Source organism: Vombatus ursinus, unplaced genomic scaffold, assembly GCF_900497805.2.
Source record: "Vombatus ursinus unplaced genomic scaffold, bare-nosed wombat genome assembly UNPS02014817.1, whole genome shotgun sequence".
NCBI classification, from domain to species: domain Eukaryota; kingdom Metazoa; phylum Chordata; class Mammalia; order Diprotodontia; family Vombatidae; genus Vombatus; species Vombatus ursinus.
Genome location: NW_020954595.1, coordinates 11,498,543 through 11,521,578, shown reverse-complemented (window position 1 = coordinate 11,521,578; position 23,036 = coordinate 11,498,543). Strand labels below are relative to the sequence as shown.

The 23,036-nt window shown below is 41.9% G+C and overlaps 1 protein-coding gene across 3 annotated transcripts in view; it reads left to right on the top strand.

Moving 5' to 3' along the window:
• Positions 1–23,036, top strand: part of SEPT7 (septin 7) — a 76,616-nt gene that overhangs the window by 22,851 nt on the left and 30,729 nt on the right. The window contains exons 1-4 of one of the 3 annotated variants that reach the window (XM_027835956.1): positions 7,129–7,147; positions 8,556–8,557; positions 10,785–10,887; positions 16,887–16,993. In XM_027835956.1, coding sequence (XP_027691757.1) covers positions 7,144–7,147; positions 8,556–8,557; positions 10,785–10,887; positions 16,887–16,993 — 216 coding nt within the window. In that variant the 5' untranslated portion in view covers positions 7,129–7,143. Of the gene's footprint in view, positions 1–7,128; positions 7,148–8,555; positions 8,558–9,450; positions 9,456–10,784; positions 10,888–16,886; positions 16,994–23,036 lie in introns of those variants that run through there. The other 2 variants (XM_027835953.1, XM_027835955.1) reach the window with 2 other exon arrangements.

Here is a 23,036-nt window from a genome sequence, read left to right as displayed (position 1 = left end):
TGTATAGATATGTACTTATGATGTTACAGAGTGTGGAGATAGGAATATAGTGGGTAATTATTTCTAAGAACATCATCTTAGAATAGCTAGAAACAGACTGAATTCAGGAGAATTCAGCAGACTTCAAAACAGAAAAAAAATCTCTTAAAAATTGCCTGAAAGGCCTATCTTCTAATAAAAATTTAATGGGAAAATAATCTCATACCAAAGTTCAAACATCCAGATTTGGTTTTGGAAAATATGAGTGAGAGTAAATATACAGAACTTCTGTTTTGCCTCGTACATAATAGGGACTTAATAAATGTTTGTTGAATTGAAAAGTTGACAGAATCTTTCTAGGGCAGAATGCCCCCTCCTTTTCTCATCTGTGAAGGGGAGGGAAAGAGCTTTCACAACAAACATGAACACAATCTAAATGAAATTACTCAGGACATGATGTCACTTTAATGTTGTAACATGCTGGTGCCCTTGTGAGAGTGAACATTTTAAAAGGCAGATTATATTTGAACTATTTGAAAAATGTAAATGGTGAAATTCTTCAACTTTTCTCCTAGGCTGTGTGTGAGAAGAATTTATGTCAGCAAGTGTCAGTTAATGCCTGTGTTTTAAGGCAAGATTTTAGTATGAAAATGGAGTTGGAAGTGATAGAATATAGACATTTCAGTGTCTTTCTCTTGTAGAGTCTTAGATAAGATCTTACACAATCTTGCATGCCTCTGTGCTCGGTTGGATCTAGGAATGCAGTGGTGAAAAATTGTCCCTCTCCTCCTTCAGGAGTTTGTTTTACTCGGGGTTTGGGGGTGGGGTGGGGTGCAATGGCCACGTGATGTAAATAGATGAAAGGTAAGTGGGGTGCAAAGAGCATGAAAAGCTAGAGGAACTGGGAAGGGCTTTCCTTCAGAAGGGACACCAGAACCGAAGACATGCAGTCTAAGAGGCAGATGAGATGAGAGGATGGGCATTCCAGGTATGAGGGACAGATGGGAGATACGGCATGCCAAGTTTTGGAGACAGCAACTAGGCCATTTGTGATGGAACATAGAATGCATGAAAGGGAGTCATGTGATATAAGCCTGGAATTCACAGAATTTTAGAATTGGAAGGAATCTCAGAAGCCATCTTGTGCAGCCCATGCACTTCCTTATACACACAAGGGATCATTTAACCTTTGCTGGATGGAAAGGTAGCCTGGAGCCAGGCTGCCAAGTAGAAGAATTTAGATTTTATCCAAGAGAAAATATGGAAGTTTCTTTTTTTTCTTGTTCTTTTAACACTGTATTTATTTTGTCTTTTTCAAAAAATGATTTATTTATTTATTTTTGGTTTTCAACATTCACTTCCATAAGATTTTGAATTTAAAATTTTCTCCCCCTCCTTCCTGAAGATGGCGTGCAATGTGATATATGCTCTACTTATACATTTGTGTTAAGCATATTTTTCCATTAGTCATGATCTAAAGAACAATTAGAATTAATGGGAGGAACCACGAGAATGAAGCAATAAAACAAAACGACAGAAGAAAAGAAGAGCAAATAGTATCCTTCCATATGCATTCAGACTCCATAGTTCTTTCTCTGCATGTGGATAGCATTTTCCATTGTGAGTCTTGGCATTGCTGAGAAGAGTCAAGTCTGTCAAAGTCAGTCATTGCACAACGTGGCCGTTACTGTGTATAAGGATCTGCTCATTTCACTCAGCATCAGTTCATGTAAGTCTTTCCAGATTTTTCTGAAGTCTGCCTGCTCATCATTTCTTATAGCACAATAGTATTCCATTACATTCATGTACCACAGTTCAGCCATTCCCCAATTGATGGGCATCCCTTCAATTTCTAATTCTTTGCCACCACAAAATGAGCCACTACAAATATTTTTGTACATGTGGGTCCTTTTCCCTTTTTTATGATCTTTTTGGGATACAGACCTGGAAGTGGTATTGCTGGGTCAAAGGGTGTGCATAATTTTATAGCCCTTTGGGCATAGTTCCAAATTGCTCTCCAGAATGGTTGAGTCAGTTCACAACTCCACCAACAATGCGCTAGTGTTCCAGTTTTCCCACATCTTCTCCAACATTTATCATTTTCCTGTTTTGTCATGTTAGCCAATCTGATAGGTATGATATGGTACCTTAGAGTCATTTCGATTTGCATTTCTCTTAATCAATAGTGATTTAGAGCATTTTTTCCTGTGACTTTAATGCTATGTGACATAGCTTTAATTTCTTCATCGGAGAACTGCCTGTTTATATTCTTTAACCATTTATCAATGAGGTAATGACTTGTATTCTTGTAAATTTGACTCAGTTCTCTATATATTTTAGAAATGAGGACTTTATCAGACACACTGGTTGTAAAAATTCTTTCCCAGTTTTCTGCTTCCCTCCTAATCTTGGTTGCATTGGCTTTGTGCAAAAACTTTTCAGTGTAATGTCATAAAAATTATCCATTTTGCGTTTTATAATGTTCTCTATCTCTTGTCTGGTCATAAATTCTTCCCTTCTCCATAGATCTGAGAGGTAAACTAGTCCTTGCTCTCCTAGTTTGCTTATAGTATCAGTTTTTATATCCAAATCATTTACCCATTTTGACTTTATCTTGGTATAGTGTGTAAGATGTTGGTCTATTGCCCAGTTTCTGCCATACTGTTCTCCAGTTTTCCCAGCAGTTTTTGTTCAATAGTGAGTTCTTATCCTAGAAGCTGGAGTCTTTGGATTTATCAAATAGTAGATTAGCATAGTCATTAACTGTTGTGTCTTGCATACCTAACCTGTTCACCAGTCCACCACTGTATTTCTTTAGCCAATATCAAGCAGTTTTGATGATTGCTGCTTTATAATTCAATTTAAGATCTGGTATGGCTTGGCCATCTTCCCTTGCATTTCTTTTCATTAGTTCCCTTGGTATTCTGGACCTTTTGTTCTTCCAGATGAAATTTGTTATTGTTTTCTCTAGCTCTGTAAAATAATTTTTGGGTAGTTTGATTGGCATGCCACTGAATAGGTAAATTAATTTAGGTAGGATCGTCATTATTATATTAGCTCGGCCTACCCATGAGCAACTGATATTTTTCCAGTTATTTAGATCTGACTTTGTGTGAAAAGTGCTTGTTCATGTTTGTTTTGGCAGGTAGACTCCCAAATATTTTATAATGTCTACAGTCACTTTAAATGGAATTTCTCTTTTTATCTCTTGCTGTTGAGCTTTGTTAGTAATATATAGAAATGCCAATGATTTGTGTGGATAATATGGAAGTTTTTTAACCAGGGTGGTGAGCCATGAGCCAAAGTTGTATTTTGGGGAGATTGTTTTGGTGATTCCGGAAGATGTGCAGATAGATGCATGAAGGAAAGACCATTTCATATGTGCTTAGAATGTAGAAAACAGTGTGCTCCAGTACTAGGCATGTAGACGCATGGGCAAGACAGCCTGCTCTCAAGGAGCTCATATTCTAATGAGGGGGAGGGGAAGAAGTAAGTCAGAAGCCAAGCTCCAGTGATCAGCGGCAAATGTGTCATCTTTTTTTTTTGTTTCAAATGTGTCATCTTGAATATAATTTCCTGCTGTCAAACCATATTTGTTTCTGATGTTGGACCATTTGCAAAGTACCAGGGACTTTGGTGGCAAGAACTTTGTCTTCTTTGTCTTCAGTAGCTATGGCTGCTAAGGAGGCTGGAATTGCAGAAGCAGCAATTGTCAGGTCATATCTCCACAAAGGTTGCTCCTCCAGAAGATCAATGAAAGGGCACTGGTGTGGTGGTCTGCAGAGTACTGCTAGTCCCGGGATGCCTCAGCTTTGCAGCTGCTTCTCAGTGGCAGTTACTGGTCAGAAGTTGGGCTGGGGAAAAATACACACACACACACACACACACTTTTCTATATTTCAGCCTTAACTCTAACTCTAGAGTAGATCAGGATGGTGGGCCTGTTCTACAATGAGGTTGTTTCCCTTGATGATATGACTGTGGAGTTTGGGCTAGCAGCAGAACCTGTAGCATGAGAGACACTGTAATTCCTGGAAGAAGAATTCTGAGGAAAGATTGGAAGCAGGAAGACCAGTTAAGAGGCTCTTGCCTAGTCAGTAGGAGAGAGTGGTGACTCTGAGTGAAGAGAAGGTATAGATCTATGAGGACTGTGTGGAGATAGAGTTGACATGATCTGGCCACTGATTGGATTGGGTGAGTGGGGGGAATGAGTGGGAGAGAAAAGATGGCTCCAGGGTGGCGAACTTGAGAAAAGAGGGATGTTACTGAGTTGTAAAGTATGTATTGTAGGTCAAAAGTCTGAGGTGTAGTTGCCAGTCCAGTTAGTGTGCTCCCTCATCAGAAGAAGAGAGGGGATTCCCATAGTTCTCTTCCATGGTAGTCCCATATGTAGGGTATTACGGTCATTCTTGGATGCCATGTTTTAGCAAGGATAGGGGCACATTGATGCATGCCAAAGGATATTGACCAGGAGGGAGAGGGATTGGTTAAAGGAGCTGGGGATGTTTAGCAGGGAGAATAGAAGACAGGAGACAGATATAGAAGGGAGACCAATATTTGAAGCACTAGCTTGGTGAAGAAGGATGTGATTTCTCTTTGCCCAAGGTACAGGACTTGGTAAGGTAGTGAGAGATAGGTACAGTTAGGATTGAAGTTATGAGAAAACGTCCTTTTATTTGGAACTTGTCTAAAGCTGGAATGTGCTACCTTGGAGAGAAGCTAGTGGGTTCCCCTTTATTGAAATTCTTTAAGTAGAAGGGATTGTTGGTCATGTTAGACTAGATATTCTTTGAGAGAATATATCAATCAGTGGTATATCAATCAGCAAGCATTTTAATAGATTTTTATTAACATCTTGTTTTTACTTAATATTTGCTGAATGATTAACATCACCTAAATTTCCCTCATATTCCTTCCTTTCCCTCCTTTACAGCAGATTTTTTTAAAAATTAAATTTATTTATATATTCATTTTTTGTTTTTAGCATTTACTTTTATAAGATTTTGAGTTCTAAATTTTTCCCCCTCCCCAAGACAACAAGCAGTCTGATAGGTTGGTTATACATATATAATCATATTAAACATATTTCCATATTAGTCATGTTACGAAAGAAGAATCAGAACAAAAGGGAAAAACCATGAGAAAGAAAAAAGAAAATAGTATGCTTCAATCTGCATTCAGACTCCATGGTTCTTTTTCTGCATGTGGACAGTATTTTCCATTATGAGTCTTTTGGAATTGTCTTAGACATCCTTGCATTGCTGAGAACTAAGTCGATAATATCAGAGTTGATCTTCGCATAATGTTGCTATTACTGTGTATTTCTCCTGGTTCTGCCCACTTAACTCAGCATCAATTCATGTAAGTCTTTCCAAGTTTTTCTGAAGTCTGCCTGCTCATTATTTCTTATGGAACAATAGTATTCCATTACATTCATATACCACAACTTGTTCAGCCATTCCCCAATTGATGAGCATCCCCTTAATTTCCAATTCTTTTGCCACTACAGAAAGAGCTGCTATAAATATTTTTGTATATGTGGCTCCTTTTCCCTTTTTTATGATCTCTTTGGGATAGACCTAGTAGTAGTATTGCTGGATCAAACGATTATGCACAGTTTTGTAGACTTTGGGCATAGTTCCAAGCTGCCCTCCAGAATGGTTGGATCAGTTGATGATTCCACCAGTAATGCATTAGTATTCCAATTTTCCCCCATCTTCTCCAGCACTTATCACTTTCCTCTTTATCGTATTAGCCAATCTGATGAATGTGATGTGGTGCCTCAGAGTTGTTTAATTTGCATTTCTCTAATCCATAATGAGTTAGAGCATTTTTAGAACAGATTTTTTTTTTTAAATAGAAAAAGAGAAAGAAAAAAAGTCAGCAAAACTAATAAATAGGTTGAAAAAATCTGACATAATATGCAGTGGTCCACACCTATGGGAGGGCATCTCTCCCAACCCCCACTCATCTGTGTAGGTGAGTAAGGTGGGGATCTTGTCAGATTTCTTCTTTGGGCCAAACTTCAGTAAGCATTTATTAAGTGAATGCTGAGTGCTGGGGATCTGTAGAAAGTCAAAGCAGCCTTGTCCTCAAGGAATTTGAATTCTCATGGGCAAAACAGTTTTCTCTTAAATAGCCATGACATATGGAATCAGAAATTGGGTTCAGAGCCAACCCAATTGACCCTGGGTAAGTCACTGAATTTCTCCTTATCTGTCAGCTCGAGGGGAATTGGACTAGAGACTGCCTGACATCCTGTGGTCCTGTGGTTTATAATGCCTGACTAGTTTGGTTGAGATGGTTGACTTCAAGTCTTGTTTGTGAAGTCATCTTGGTTTGGTCTTTTCAATAAATTAGCAAGTGAGGTCATCGTCTGTGAGTTGGGGGGGGGTGGGGCAGAGTTGGAGACTTGAAGACTCCCACCGAGCTGCTTCATGCAAATCAGTCTGGATAGGGGAATTAACTTGAAGTGATGAAGACCTCAGTTAAGGTGAGTCTGTGTTTGGGGATGGATCCAGGAAAGCCTTCACCTGACTTTGTCCAGCCTCTGGGGCAGATGAGAAGAGGAGTGGGGTGGCCAGGGCTGAGGATTAGCTGAGTGAGATAAGCACCTAATAAACATTTATTCATTGATTTTACCCACAAATTCTAAACTATTTGTCGCAGTTATGGGACACTGGCAAAATTTACGTGGTGATGAATCAATGGACTTTCATATGCTCTGAAGTCTCACCTTATTGGTGTCAGAAATTGAGGTAGTTGGGAATTTTTTTCTAATGTAGAAGAGTGTTTATGTTCTGATTATACACTCAAATGTGAGAGGCTTTTTTTGTGGCCAAAACGCATCAGACTCCAGAACCTATAGTACAATTCTGTTTTCATTAAAAAAAAAAAGACCTTTCTTTATAACTCCTACTTTATGTTTTGTGCATGTTGAGATATTATATGGTTTCTGGATGGTGAAAAAGTCTTGTTCAACTCGTTTTATGTACTGGCCAGCTTGGGGAAAAAAAAATTGTACTTTATGGAGAGTACATTGTCATGAACAAGCTACTGTTTTCAATGTTTACAGTAAAGCACAAAAACATGCCGGGCATCTTTGTGTGTCGTGCCGTCTCTTGCATTCAGATGACGTAGGGCGGGCACATTGAGCAGGCACAGATGGGTACGTTGTAGATCCTGAAGACTTGTTGACATTTTGAGTTTTCTCTGATGTCTGTATTGCTGGTTGGGTATAGATCTGGAAAGCTTATCGCATGTGACATTTTAACTTTAGTTATATGCCTTTAACACATGTGTGTATAATAATAAGATTGAATACTATTGTAGTATTTAAAAATGACCAGTGTTCCTTTGGGTGTGGGGACTTTGTCCACCAAATTCCCTGCCTGTCCATATCTTAGTAGATTAGCCTTCCTGACTTGGTATGCTGCTCTCTCCTCGTGGTCAGTCAAACTTCTCGAAGCTTAGCTGGTCAAATCTTAAGACAGATCAATCAATAAACATTAATTAAGTGCCTACTGTATGCCAGGCACTGTGCTAAATGGTGGGCATACAAAAAGAGGCAAAAGACAATTCCTGCCCTCAGGGAACTCAGAGTCTAATGGGAGAGACAAACATACAATCCATATACAGGGTAAATAAGAAATAATTAAGGAAGGTGCTAGAATTAAGAGGGGTTGGGGAAGGCTTTCCCTTCCTAGATGTGTATATATTGATAGGTTTGGGGCAGGGTATATTGAGTTTAATTTTGGAAACGTTGAAGTTGGGGCGTGCTGCAGTTCGAGATGTGCAGTAGGGAACTGGAGAGGGGATCCTGGGTGCCGGCAGAGAGATTAGGGCTGATAAGTAGATTTAAGAGTCATCAGCAAATGTTGAACAACAGAAATAGAATAAAAAAATTTTTGTTATTGTGGTTGATTTGTTTTAAACATGTCTGGCTCTCTGTGATCCCATTTGGGGTTTTCTTGGCAAAGATACTGGAGTGGTTTGCCATTTCCTTCTGCTCATTTTACAAATGAGGAACTGAGGCTAATGGGGTAAAGGGACTTGCCTAGCTAGGGTCACACAGCTAGTAAGTGCCTGAGGCTGGATTTGAACCTAGCTACCCTACGATAAAACACAATATTAATTTGTGGTTTTCTAAGTCAAAATGCCTAATGTGTAGTAGTGTGTAGTGGTATCTTGTGTAGTGTAATGGTAGTGTGTAGTGTATCTTGTCTTATAGCCAAGGATATGAGTTTGCATTCTGCCTTTTTGCATACTGGCCATGTGGTCCTGGCCCAGCATCCCTCTTAGCCTCTCAGTTGCAGAGAAGATGGTGCCAACTGGTCAAGGGAATTAATTTTCCTATCAATGAAACCCCGAGTCCAGGTCTTACCCCCATATTGATAGTAATTCTGTATTAAATCAAAGGGATTTTACTGTCCACCTAATATAAGAAAGTTGTAGATTCCCATTTTAAAAATTATGTTATCGAAGGGGCAGGTAGGTGGTGCAGCAGATAGAGCACCGGCCCTGGATTCAGGAGGACCTGAGTTCAAATTCGGCCTCAGACACATAACACTTACTAGCTGTGTGACCCTGGGCAAGTCACTTAACCCCTTTGCCTAGCTAAAAAAAATAAAAAATTATGTATCTGTGATTGACTGATACAGTCAGAATAGAAACCTTTCATCAGTGATTTGCCCAAAGTTGTTTACTTTCTTTTCTTATTCTGTTAACTCTTGTTTTATACTTCAAACTGCCTTTCATCTTTCTTATTCTATTACTGTTAATTCTTTTCAATTTTATATCTCATAAACTGCCTTTAACTTTGCTTACTTTTATCTTCACTATTTTAAGTTTCTAACTCCCATTATCTTTATTCCCATTCGTGAATTTAGCCCCAGTTTCTGGATTTATCTGATCCTGCAAAGTCTAATCCAGTGATTATAAAAGTGTCTGTGCTTTGTTTGTCTGGGGGTGGGGTGCCGGTAACTATTCCTTGAATATTCTACGAGCTTAAAATGTATAATGTAACTTCATATGCTTTTGATGCATTCCCCTACTTCCCTTTACCAATGAGAGCAGTGAAAAAGTAGGGTAGCTACTCACCATTTAAAAAGAAAAAAGGTTTGGGTCCCTTGTAAAATAAATCAACTTTTTTGTGCCAGAGTTTAAAGAGTAAATGAAAATCAGTGTTTTATGCTTTTGTTGACAGTAGAGAAGTATTAAGATGCCATGTTTGACAAAATTGTGGTTTATTTTGTTAATTTACTGAAATAATTTTGAGTTTAAATGATTTGTTCACTACACGTAAGTAACTTTCGTTTTTCCCCCTCTTTTTGCTTTGTTCCATTGGATTACACTTCTTGGCCTGACTTTGCAACATACCATTCTTGGAATTCCTCATTTTACCATGCCTTCGTGGAAATACTCTGTTGCTATTTGGAACACTGGAATGATGGAAATATATTCTCTACAAAGTAGCTGTGAGTATCCTCTGTGACTTTTTAGTCATAAAAACAACTGATTTTCTCCTTTCCCAACTTAAGTCATAAATTAAAAAGTAAAATTTTGTTGGAAAATTGAGCTGAGGATAAATTTTAAATGCAGTTTCATGCTCTGTGCATAATAGACACACACCATATTTATTATAGATTATTCAACAGCTAAAACTGAGAATATTTCAGAATTGACATTTAATGTTGACTAGAGAAAAAATTTAGACATAAAGTTTGTTAGTGAATTTTGCAAGGAAAAAAGGGCCTTTACAGCAGTAAAAGAAAAGTGGTAATGGGTTTGAAATTAGGATTTTCCCATGTTGATCCTGAGTAGAATAATAGCAAGGCAATTTTAAGGGTCCCATTGACACGAACTTTTAAAATGCAAATGTAGTTCATGTTTTCTCATCATTGCAGCAGTATGTTAGTAAGTTGGTGAGATACAGTCATTAAGACTTTAAAGCTTAAAGCTAACCACTGTGATGTCGTTTTTAAGCCTCCAGGATGAAAACTTATTGCTGCTGGCTAAGTGAAAGATCGCATTTATTTTTATAACCCTTTAGGAGTTCCCACTTGAGATGATTGAAGATTTTTAACAAGTTGAGATAAAATTGGTTTTGCAGCTTGGCTAAATTTGATTTCCCTGAAGATGACGGCCACAGAATCTTCATCAGCCTGAAGCCAGTGCCCCAGCATAGCTGCTCACCAGGGCTGCTAACTTGCCATTGGCTGTGAAAACCGGCACAGTTTTATGGGGAACAATTGTTAAGAACTCAGTGCTTTGATTTCCCTTCATGACTAGGCTAAATTTCAAGAAAAGTACCCAGTGGGGGAGTGGGCCATTGTGAGCCAAGTTACTGTATAATTAAAGGAGCAGAAAAATCATTCTAAACAGATTTAAAAATTTTTGTGAACAATTCTAGCAGCTTGCTTTTTGTTCATTCGAAATCTTATTGTTACTAACCTTCAGGGCTTGTGAGGTGAAATCATTGGTCTGAGCTAGGTCTCTTTAATTTTGTTGTCATTCCTCCCTCACCCCCCTCCGGTTGTTTATAGACAATTACTTACTGCTGTAACATTTCCAGTGAGCTGTCTGAAACCCAATCCATCATGCCTTTTGGTGCTGTTTTCGAATAAGTGCTTTTTTTTAACCTCCAACATTTGATATGAAAAGCTGGTGTGATTTGCTGTGAATAATGATTTGTTATATAATTTTCAAAAATCACTTTAAGGAAGGGGATTAGAAATGTATAGCATTAGTATTTTTTTAATGACTAATTTTATTCCCTTTCCTTTAAAAAACAAAACAACAAACAGCAACAGAAGAACCTTGAAGGCTACGTGGGATTTGCGAATCTCCCAAATCAAGTGTACAGAAAATCTGTGAAGAGAGGGTTTGAATTCACGCTTATGGTAGTAGGTAAGATTTTAAGTCACCTATGTGCCTGGCACCTTGTAGGTGCTTAATAAATGCTTGTTCTCTTTCTCTCCCTACTCTTTGAGCTGCTCAACTTAGACTTAAATATAATAAATATAGAAATCCCTTCACAGTGTTTCTTCTAATGTTAAGAGGAAAACATTCTAGTCAAGAAATTTATCAGTGAGGAGGGAGTTTGGGGGGAAGGGTGAGGACAAAAAGGTAAAGAAATTGCTGTTCAAGGCCTTTGGGCACTGAGGAGGTGATCTCAAGGGTCAGGCCCTGAATTTGTAAAGCACATGTGCTACCATGGAGGATTGCCCACGATCCATCTGAGCCCCCTCTAGCTGGCGGGAACAGGGGCTGTTCTGGAGCCCTGAGCCCTGTCACCATGTGTGCAAAATCCCTGCGGTTCCATTCTGTCTCTGCTAGGGGCAAGGCACCCCACCAGTCTCACTGACAGCCCCGCCTCAGCGCATCGTATTGGTAGATGTCCCATGCAGAGAGTGATAAGGGCCGTCAGTGGGCACCCCGATGGGCAGTGGGTGCCAGGGGTCTGGTTTGAGGGTCTGCAGCAGAAGGGGGCTGGCTGGCCACAAGTGTGAAGCCAGGCTCTTCTCTTCCCTTTCTTCATTATCCTCTCAGTAGTGGACTGGGAAGGAACAAGGCCAAGTCCAGAAGAGAAGCCCGAGCTGCCTTTAAAACTGGGACTGCTTTCAAATGTTGTCCACCATTTAAAGATCAGGATGGGTTTTGTACAGCATGTTCTGGATGGTGAAACTTGTTTAAAAGTGGTCTAGAGCAGCTGCTGGAGCTCTCTGTAGCCATGGATAATCATCCCCATCGATACAGGAGAGATTGCAGGCTCCTGTTTTTAAAACAGAACAAAACCAGCCAGCCAGTCAACCCTTTCCTCAAGCAGTGCCGTTGATGCAGAAGACACCCATCTGTGGCTGCCTGTTTCGTGCTACCCTCATCCATGTCATTTGAAGGGTTTTCTCTCAGGGGAGTTGGGGGGGTGCCCCATCTGCCCAAAGCGCAATTAGGGTTAGGGTTAGGGTTCTCTGGACTGCTTGCATTTTGTGACTAGCCTGTCTTCTCTTTCATAGAATCCTTTGATGAGCACTTTCCTGTAAAAATTTAAATTTAAATAATGAAGCACCACCTCTCATAAAATTATATTGGGTTGACCATAGGAACTTTTAAGAAAATCATTTAAATGGCTTTTGGGAAGTTGTGTGCATTGTGTCAGTTCATTTAGTTTGAATATGATTCAGAGGAGGGAAGGGAACAAACATTTATTTAGCACTTACTGTGTGCCAGGCCCTATGCTAAGGGCTTACAAACACCAATCAAAACAGCCCTGGGAGATAGGTGCTATTTATTATCCCCATTTTACAGTTGAGGAAACTGAGACTCAGAGAAGCCAAGGGGGTTTGCCCAGGGTCACCCAGCTAGTGTCTAAGGCTGAATTTGAATTCTGGTCCCTGCCTCCAGCCCCTGGTTCTTTACGATGTTTTGCGCTCCCAGCCTACTCAGTTCATATTCACAGAGGTTAACTGACTTGGCCTTGATAACACAGCTAATAAAATCTGGAAGGTGGAATTTGAACCTGAGTCTTTCTGATTCTAGGCCTAGCATTTTATCCCCTAGGCCACACTGTCTCTTTGGAATCTCTGGTATAGGTCCCTTTGAGTGGTGCTTTCTAAACATCTTTCCAGTTTGTAGTCTGTAGAAGGGCCAGGTGACTAACCCAAAGTCACCCTCCTTAATTAGGCCCTTATCTTTTGCAGAAGAGATGGAAGCTCAGTAGAGTGAGATGATTAGTGCTCTTTTCATTATTTGCTTGCTCACATCCAGCCTTCCCTCTTTGAGGCCCCTGGCCTGCCCTGAGGGCTTAGTTTCAGACTCCTAGCTTTCCCCCTTTCCAGCTCAATAAAGCAATCCATATTCCATTCAGCCCCCACTGCAGTGTTAACCTCCACATTCAGGAATGCCAAGCCTGGGGCAGGCCCTTGCTCCTGGACCTCCCAGATTGGATGGACCTTGGGTTTGGGTCTCCCTTCTCCCATTCATCTTTCCTTAAAGCTATGGGATCTTTCTAAGGTCAGAGGCTGGACCCTTTCACTGCCCTGATTAAGAACAACAGATGACTTCCTATAGGATCATTTGGGCTGTGGAGCCTCCTTCCCCCATCCTAGGCCCCTTGTCTTCTCTTGTCTGTCTTACAGGCAGATGACACACTGCTTCCTCAGCTTGCCGATTCTCTCCGACCTGGGCCTCCATGCCTGTAATGAATGCCTCCCTCACCTCTTAAATTCCTGTCTGCTCTGAAGGCTCAGCTCCAGGCCTGAGTCTCTTATTGGGAGCTTTTCCTGATCTCTCTTTTTGTTATGTTTATTTCGAGATGGAAAGAACACTGTATAGCATGATGCCTCTTTTTCTGGCACAGTGGATGTAGAGCTGGGCCATGAGTCCAGATCTGGGCCTCAGACACTTCCTAGCTGTGTGTGACCCTGGAAAAGTCACTTCACCCTGTTTGTCTCAGTTTTTCATCCGTAAAATGAGCTGGAGAAGGAAATAGCCAACTATTCCAGTATCTTTGCCAAGAAATCCACGATGGGGTCACAGAGAGTCAAGTGTGATTGAAACCACTCAGCAGCAACTTTTGTCAATGTTGTATCTCTCTCTGCTCTCCCCCACCCCACCCTTCACCCCCAACTCCTTGAGAAGAGCAGGCTGTTTTATGTTTTGTCTTTGTGTCCCAGCACCTAGTTCAGTCCCTTGCACTCTGTAGGTGCTTAAAAATGCTTGTTGGATTAGATGGATAGGTGCCTAATTGTCCTGATAAGGAAGGGGGCCACGTTTTGACCATTTTGCATTAATCACTGTCAAAGTTTGAAATGCAAGGTGTTGCTGATGCTACATCTGGCTGTTGATGAGACTTTCACAAAATACTGTTCGCTGGAATGATGAGTCAGTGTTTAGGAAGCTCCTTCCATATACAAGATACTTGGATCAGCATTTAAAGTATATAAAGAGAAAACAAATATGTGAAAAGAATTAAAACCCAAATGTATAAATAAGTGGGTTTTTTGGGGCATGTATTTTTTCCTGTAAGTTATTTAAAGGAGGGAACAATCAGTTCCTCTTGGGGAGATTTTAGAAGGCATTGTGGATGAGATTAAGTTTGAGCTGGGCCTTGATTTCTCATTCAACAAATCTTACTGTGTGTGGAATACTTGGCCCAGTGCTGGCAGAGATGCATAGTTTAGGGGAGGCTGTTCATGCCCTCCTGGAGCCCATCCTTATTGGGAGATAGAACCAAACACCGCTCCTAGCCCTGGGAGAGAGACAGAAGCACCTTCTGTCGGACAAGTTACTTAACGTCTCGGCCTCAGTTCCCATATCTATTCAGTGCCCTTTTAAATGAGAAGTTTCTCTTGACTCACTTTCATTATAAAATACTTTGGGTTCAAGGTGAAAACTTCCTGTAATTTTATTCACCTTGCTATAGGCCAGAAAGTAATAAGCTGAACCAAATTCTGAATGTTTTCAGTGAAATGGCATGTTGGGAGGATTTCTTTTGAAGAGTGCTTTATACTTGTTCGGGTAAAAAAAATACTCTTTCACAATGTAGAGAGAATAATTGGAATTGTTTTTTATTATTCTTTCTATGACTCATCTTTAAAACAAATGTTTATTGCTTAGTAATTTTCATGGGTTTTTAAAAGTCTGCTTTTCCTATTTAAACTCATTTGTGACAACCTGATTTACCTTGAACAAAAATTTTCAGGTATTTATCTAAAATTGAGCTTTTCCTATTTGTTAGTTATTAAAACTAGCCGTTCGCATGCCAGCTACTTCTGTAGAAAACAGAGCATGTAGGAATAGCAGGTACTTTGAAGCTGTGGTCCAGGAAAAGGTTGGCTCATCGTTCTGGTGGTGATTGGACAAATTCTTTAGTACCTCTGGCCTCACTTGCTCTATCTGTAAAATGGCAGGATGTTCATCCTCCTCTCTGAGGGTTTTTGGTTCCTTTGAACATTGTGTGGTCTTAGGAAATGTCGGTATTAAAAATACAAACTTGAAGGGTAAAAGCAAGGCCTGGCTTTGTCTCTGAGGGGACAGAGGCTGAAAGGGACCTTGGATGTTATATGATCTAACTTTCCACATTTTATAGTTGAGAAAATTGAGGCACAGAAAATTTTGGCGAGCTTTCCTGATTGCTCACTTAACTAGGTAGGGGTAGAGAGTAATACCAGAAAATACATCTCCTGATTCCCAGGCTAGTTATAACATTGAGGTAACAACCTGGTGGCCCAGTGGATAGAGTGCTGGACTTGGACGCAAGACCTGAGTACAAACTCAGCCTCAGACACTTTCTAGCTGTGAGACTCTGAGCAAGTCACTCAACCTCTGTTTGCTCCAGTTTCCTCATTTGTAAAATGGAGCTAATAATGGCACCTACCTCAACAGGGTGGTTGTGAGGATAAGTGAAGTAATATACGTGAAGCACTTAACAACAGTGCCTGGCACATAGTAGGCCCTACATAAACATTAGCTATTATTATTAAGATAATTGAATTTATGGGTCATGAGCTAGATAGAGAGGCAGAAGAGTGACCAGTACAGAGCCTTGGGGGGTGACCACAGTTAGTTGGCATGAGCTAGATAAAGATCCAGCAAAGGAGTCTGGAAGCAGCAGCCAGACAGGGATATAGGAAGACCAGGAGTGAGAAGAGGCTGATAATCAGTGGGAGGCTGCAGAGGTGTCAGGGTAGACAGGACTGAGAAAACACAAGTACGAGACCATCGGTGATGTTGGAGAGAGGTCGGGAGGCGGAGCACAGAGGGAGGAGAGTGAGAGCGTAGGAAGTGGGGCTGCCCTGAGTGGTTGAGTGTTTGTGAAGATGGAGAAGCCATGGACATGTTGGGACAGAGAAGGGAAGCCGCCAGTAACAGACAAGAAGAAACTAAAACTGAGACAGTGGGTTGATAGCAGAGACGGCGATCCGAGAAGACCAGCTGGGCTGGGGGTCCTGTGGCGAGAACAAAGGCCACGTCTTCAGGGGTGATAGAGAGCAAGGAGGGGACGACAGGGGAGATCCGTGTGTTATGTCTCTTCTGAGGTTCCTGATCAGCCTTATTGCTGTTGTCTTTGAAGCAGTCTGGAGTTATTTTGTTTGTGGCCAGGAGGCAGAGTTTCCATCTTTTCCTTCACCTGGGTTTCCATAATCTGTAAACTCTGCTCAGCCCAGATCTGGCCTTCACTTCATCTTTTAGTCTCCTTGGGCCCCCTTAATGGGAGTGCCTTCTCTGGGATCGCCTCCAGCTTAGCCTTTGTCGGACCTAACAGTGTCATTTTCATATGGAACTCCTTGAGGGCAGATGCCGTTCTCTTAGTATCCCCAGTGCTTAGCACAGTCCCTGGCACGTAGGCCAGTCGTCCTGTGAAATGTCCATTACTTTTGGTTGTATGGGGAGATCAACTCTGCCACCTCTTTGCTTTACTTTTCCAGCAAGTACCTGGCAGCCCTCCTTCTTTGAGCTGTATCTTCTGCTCTTGTTAGAACAGGAATGTCCAAATTCCTGGGCAGCTCCTCCAGCAGTGTGGCCAAAGTGTGCCCCAAGAGCTCATATTTAGTTTACAGATGGTCTTAAAACAGTGCCATTTTTAGCATCCTCCCTACCCCCTTTATAGTTATCCAGACAAGTGAATAAGTCTCATCTCAAGAGGGAATGATAGACTGGCTGTATGGGAGGGACCGTCTTGAGCATTTGGAGCCACTTTCCACTCTCTAAATCCTTTTCATGTTTCACATTGGAATACGTAGCTGGCTATGCATCCTGGAGCTTTGCTGCAATTTATGCTCTTCTCGTGGTGGACCTGCTGCAGATGTGGGGGGCCTATGAGGGGATCTCATTGGATGGTCAGGGTAGGGGTGTGTTTGTGTCATGTGATAGTAAAGGGACTAATAATGCCTTTTGTTTTCTTGTAGGAGAATCTGGATTGGGGAAGTCAACGTTAATCAACTCATTATTCCTAACAGACTTGTATTCTTCAGAGTACCCTGGTCCCTCACATAGAATTAAAAAGACCGTACAGGTACACGCACTTGATTTCTTTTTACCTGCAAATAGCCCAACTTGTGGAAAGCTAGAAACTATTGTCACAGAGAAATGTTTTATTTTGCATGTTCAAGGATCGTACTCTTCCTTACCTGCTGTGGTTGCTACCTGGGCAGAGTGGGGCTAGTCTGTTAATTGATGTCTAACCAAGTAATTGAGTCATTGAACACTTGATGACTTCTGACCATATTTCCTTTCTAATCAGCTCCCTAGTCCTCTGGTCCCATCTAGAGAATTATTTATTAGAAAGGAAAGTCACCAGTTGACTTGCATTTTGTAGTGAAATGTCAGGAATGAAATTTGAAAGCAATTTTCAGCGTCATGCCTCAACCAGAGACACTGCCTGCATTCTCTAAGGACATCGATTCATTCTGAATAGCTCCACTTGCTCTTGGGCTGGAAGCTTATTGATCAGTGATCCAGGAAATAGCCTATCTAATGCTGTGTGTGGCTGACACACAGTTCCTGTATAGCAGGCTTGAAGTCTGTGAACTTGGCTTTGTTTTTTAATATTAGATAAATATTTCAGCATAATTGGTTGTGATCCTGTGAATTTTTTTTATTCATTTAAAAGCGTTCTGAGAAAGGTTACCTGGGTTTCATTTGCCTGTGAAAGGGTTCATGACACTCTTGAATTGTCACAGAACTGTGAAAGTGCCTGGCAACCTCTCTGGGGTCTAGGAACTTGGAAACACCCAAATGCACTCACTGGGCAAAATTTCTTTCATAAAGTAATTTTGGGAATTTTCTTAATATTTGAATTATCTCAGCTTCCTATCAGGCATTTTTTTTTTTGCAAACAAATGCAAGTAAAGCTGTTGGCTTGCCCTTCTCTTTGCTTTTATCTGGTGAAAATGTTACCTTCTCATCAGAATTCAATCTTGATCTTAAATGGTTCACATGGGACTCACCAGAATTTGTCTTTGTTTTTGTGATGAAAAACGATCTTGTTACGTGGGACATCTCTAGATAGGGACTTGAGAGTCCTGCTTGGATTCTCGAGGAGATCAGAAAATACCGTCCCCCTCTTTCCTTCCATGTCCTTTCCTCCTTCCTTGTCCAGCCCACATTTGAATGAGAAGCCCGCTGAGTTGTCAGGCAGCTTTTGCTAGAAGACTTTTGATTCGCTTTCATTTGGGACATTTAATCCTTTAAATCAGGGCCACGTTTTGCCGTCTTCTACCCTTTGCTCCTAGTCCTTTTTTCTGGAGTCGAGCAGAACGAGTGGAGTCACAGCCTTTGGTCAGAAGCAATGTTAAGGGGGAAAAATTGCTTCCAAGGACATTAAGCCAGGCAGCTCAGCTGATAAGAGCAACATTTTGTGCATCCCAGTGTTGCTTCCTGAAAACAGCATGGTGCCTCATCTTTTCTGTAGAGCAGCATGTGGGGGCTTATTGTTTCAGTAACCAAAAATTGAGGCCAAGACTTAGAACGTTTGCTTGTATGATTGATAAATGGTATTTCATAATTCAGAAATTTGTGATTTGTCCATATTCCTAAGACAAGTTGCAGCCCCTTTTTTGCCTTAGTCATTGGGAACTGCTGTGGCCAAAAATTTCGTCCTCCTTTTGGTCAGTTTAGTGATGTCTGAAAATGTGGTCTGACCCTGAGCTGCAGGGAGTAGACAAGACATTTCTCGTCTGTGCTAGATGCATTTTTAGGGAGGGGGAGCCTGCTACTTGTGGTCTTTGAGAACCCAAGGTCACTTCCATGCCATGAGGAGATCAGAATAAGACTCTAATGGAGGAGTAAATAATGTTGTAATGGTGAGGGCCCAGTCAGTGTACCAGTACCCCCTGGACCCCCAAGTCCCTCAGACCCCAGTGGAGACAGCCCAGGACCCTGAGCCCAGGAGCTTTGGGAAGAACCAGGCTTCCCACCCAGCGCCCCCAGGGAGATGCAGCCTGGGCCCTGCTCCTGCAGGGGCTGCAGGGAAAAGGAAGCCCTGGTCACCAGAGTCCCAGGCCCTCTCTAGGCCAGGCTCCACATCAGGCACTGCCGTGACTCTCTCAGTGGGGAATGGCCCTGCGGCTGCCCCCTCAGGGGCCTGGGACCTTCCCCAGATGTTGTCTCTCCTGTTACAGGGAGGGGCCCCTCGAGAGCAGGGCCAGGCTCACTTTAACATTTGTGCTCCCGATGCAGAGCTTTGCAGAGAGTAAGCTTTAATAAATTGTTTTCTCATTTATTCATTCAAGTAGGAAAATTAGGGGAGCTATTTACTTGTTTTTTTTTTGTAGTGACCAGGAAGTGCTAAAATGTGGGTTGTCTTACTCCTTTTGATCTCCAGGCATGTTTATGCCGTGCATCATTCCACATGCTTTCTTAAAGCGCCCCTTCATCTAAGGGCAGTGATCCCGGCACCCCCAGCTGTGGGGAAGAGGGGAAGGCTTGTGGTTGCTGGTCATGAACATAAAAGTCATTCCAAGGTGCTCAAGGGTTCTTGTTGGGAGCATGTTCATCTCCTCATTTTCCAGCTGAGGCAGCTCTTTCCCATAGAGTCGAGTAACCAAGCTAAGTGATGGCTCCTTTGAAATGAAGGCTGCTCCTGGCCCCCTCCACCACAGTCCTCCCTCTCAGTGACTTTGCTGACTAGGAGTCTTGGGCTGGAGGTCCTCTTTGCCAGTAAGTGCCCTTTTCCACTTAGCTCTGGTCCAGGTTGTTCTGACAGGTTTGCATGCCTTTCCTTTTTCTTTTCAAGCTTTTTGATCCAAAAGGGTGTAAAGGAATTCCAGCCCCCATGTCTGGGGGCAGCATGGGGTTCGAGTTCATGGGCAGGTTGGCATCATGATATTTTCTCAAAGCTATTGCAGGGCTGGGTTGATTAACCACATTTAAAGAATCCTGTCAAGTACAATGCAAACATTTTTTCTATTGTACCTAAAAGTTTTAAGTAAGAAATTATATATGGCAAATCTCTAGATTTCTAGGTGGGGTTAAGAAATACTCAATGCACAGATGTTCTCAAACCTTGTTTTTGCAGACAGAATATTGTATCACTGCTTTTGAATGCATATTATTTACTGACAAACTATACAGAGGTGAATAGTTTGCTGCTGTCTGTTGGTCCCGTGCAAATGCTGTCTTGGCTGTGAACTGGGAAGTGTGCTCTGGTGGGCTTTAAATGCTGACCATTTAACTGGAGCATCTGGGCAGGACGGTGGATAGAGAGCCATGCCTAGAATCAGGAAGACCTAAGTTCAAAGCCTGCCTCAGACTTTCTACTAGCTTTGTGAGCCTGGGCAAGGCACCGAGCCTCTGTTTGCCTCTGTTTCTTCATCTGTAAAATGGGGATAATAACATCTCTACTTCCAGGGTGGTGGTGAAGATCAAGTGTGATACTATTTGTGACATGCTTAGCATGGTGCCTGGCACTCAGTAAATCCATGTTATTGTTAGTGTTACATGTTGGAATTCTTCAGACCATTGGATTATTTTTGGTTTTAAGCTTAACAATATTATTGGGCCAAGGTTTTTAAAAATGAGTTTTTTTTAGTCAGCTTATGAAGCAGATGAAGGGGCTAGGCCAAGAGACCAGAATATTGGCCTCAATAAATTGAGTTATGTAAATACTTTAATGGCACTTGAGTCATACTTGTTTTTAAGAAAAGTGAAGATTCTGAATATTCTTCATTAATCTTGGAGGACTCAGGGTAGTCCCATAAAAAATATTCTAACATGACCCCCTGCAGTAAAGTGCATGGGAAAATGGCCATTTGGAGGAGATTTCTTAAAAGTTTGAAATTCCTGCACTTGAACCAATTTGTTTTCCATGAATCCCACGAGAATGCTTGTAAAACCGGATGATAGGATACAGTTGGACTCTGTGAATGTGTTGGGTTTACAGTTCGGTGTTCTGGATCTCCTCCAGACGTTGTAAGCATTTGTATTTGACCATGTATGGACACGCAGTTCTGTAAACTATAGATAAAAAGAAACTCTGTAAGTAGACTACTGGAAGAACTTTACATACTGACCCTCAGTTTTCACAGCGGGCTGGTTCTGTCAGTCGGTCTTGGGGATTGTGTCTCTGTCATGGTTGAGCTGGGTTTGAAACATTTGAGCTGCGGATCTCCTAAGAGTGTCTTAGCGCATGGCACGCACGCAGTCCTGGGGACGGCCGTTGTGTGCCTTGATGCCAAGAGAAGTGGGCTTTGGTCACATCTTAGAGAGAGAATAAGCTTGCTTTTAGTGTTCCTGGGGAAAATAAGTTCTCATGGAATAGTCTGGCAAATGGAATTTCCTTTCTTACCATTTCCATTCAGTTTTCAAGGAGTTCAGTTGTAATCATGGGAGCATCATCTTTTTTACTGTGTAGCTTAGGCCTGGTCTTTGTTGTTCAGGAATCAGTTGCTGTACAGTAGAGAAGGTTCTGGGACTGAATATGGCCTGTCCTGGAACTGATATTCTCCCCTCCCCACAGGGTGGTGAGGAATCAGTCTTTGTTTTCGGTTTGATTATTTGTCACTTGATTTCTGTAAAGGCAGAGTGCGTGGAGAGAAGAAACTTGTTACTTGAACTTGCTGATTGGACCCTGGATTGTGGCAGTCACCGCTGATTGAGGGATCTTTCCTGGGCATGGCAGCAGCTGTCTTCCACAGTGAGGCTTGGGATGTGGTTAAAAAGCTAATAACAGCTGGACTGAGTTTTGCTTGGGGCCAGAGATGATGTTACTGTTACTTGGCGAGGCTGAGTCTGGGAGTCGTTCATATGGAATTAGGGTCACCTGCCACGGTCAGCACTTCCAGGGCCTTGGCCTCAGTTGTAGTCACAAATACCCTGAATTTCTCACTTAATCCCCTGTTACAATAAGAAAAAAACCTACCCCTTTTAAACAGGTTTTAAACATAATAACTGATTAACATTAAAGTTCATTTTAGAGTAAGATTTAAAGAAAGCAAAACATTTGCTTTACATTTTAAACTCAGCATGCCCAGAACTGAATTTTGTTATCTTTCCCCCTAACCGTGTCTCTGCTGCTGCCCATTGTTGTAGAGGACAGCAGTATCCTCCCAGGCCGTTAGGCTCAAAATCTACAGGAGTCAACCTGGACCTCTCACTCTCTCACCCCACTGTGTCCAATCTGCTGTCACAGCCTGCTGATTTTACCTCCGGGGCATCTCTCCAATATGTCCCCTTCTCTCTGATACTTACCCACCCTGGTGCAGACCCTCCTCACCTCACACCTAGATTATTTTGATAGCTGCTGGGGGTCTGCCTGCCTCCCTGTCTCTTCCCACTCTAGGCCATCCTCCGTTCAGCCACCTAGACTCCAGTGGCTTCAGTTAGTCTGTCAGAGCAAATACAGGGGCAGCTAGGTGGCACAGTGGATAGAGCACCGGCCCTGGATTCAGGAGGACTTGAGTTCAAATCCGTCCTCAGACACATAACATTTACTAGCTCTGTGACTTAACCCCATTGCCTAGCCAAAAAAAAACAAAACAAAACAAAACAAAACACAAAAACCCCCCAAAAAACCAAAGCAAATACAAAATGCTCGGTTTGGCGTTCAGAGCCCTTTATAATCTCTCCCCATCCTACCTCTTCAGTCTTCTTAGACCTCATTTCCCAGCATCCTCTTCCATCCAGTGACCCTGGCCTCTTGGCTGCTCCATGAACAAGACACCCGGGGCGTGCACCTGCCCTCCCCCATGTCTCTGCTCTGGGCATTGTCTCTGACTGTCCCCCTGCCTGGTATGCTCTCCCTATTAACGCTTTCTCCCCCCCCCCCTTAAGTCCCACCTTCTACGAATAGCCCTCCTCAACCCCTCTTCATTCCAGGGCTTTCTCTCTGTTAGTTATCTCCTATTTACCCTGTACATAGTTTGCTTTGTAAATGTTTGTTTGCAGATTGTCTCTCTCCTCCATTAGATGATAAGCTCCTTGAGGGTAAGGATTGGGATTGTCTATTTCCACCTTTTGTATCCCCAGCTTTTAAGCATACAGTAGGCACTTTATAAATGTTTACTGACTGACAGACTGATTTGGGTTCATAAATAGGGCCTCTTCTTATTTTTATCTAT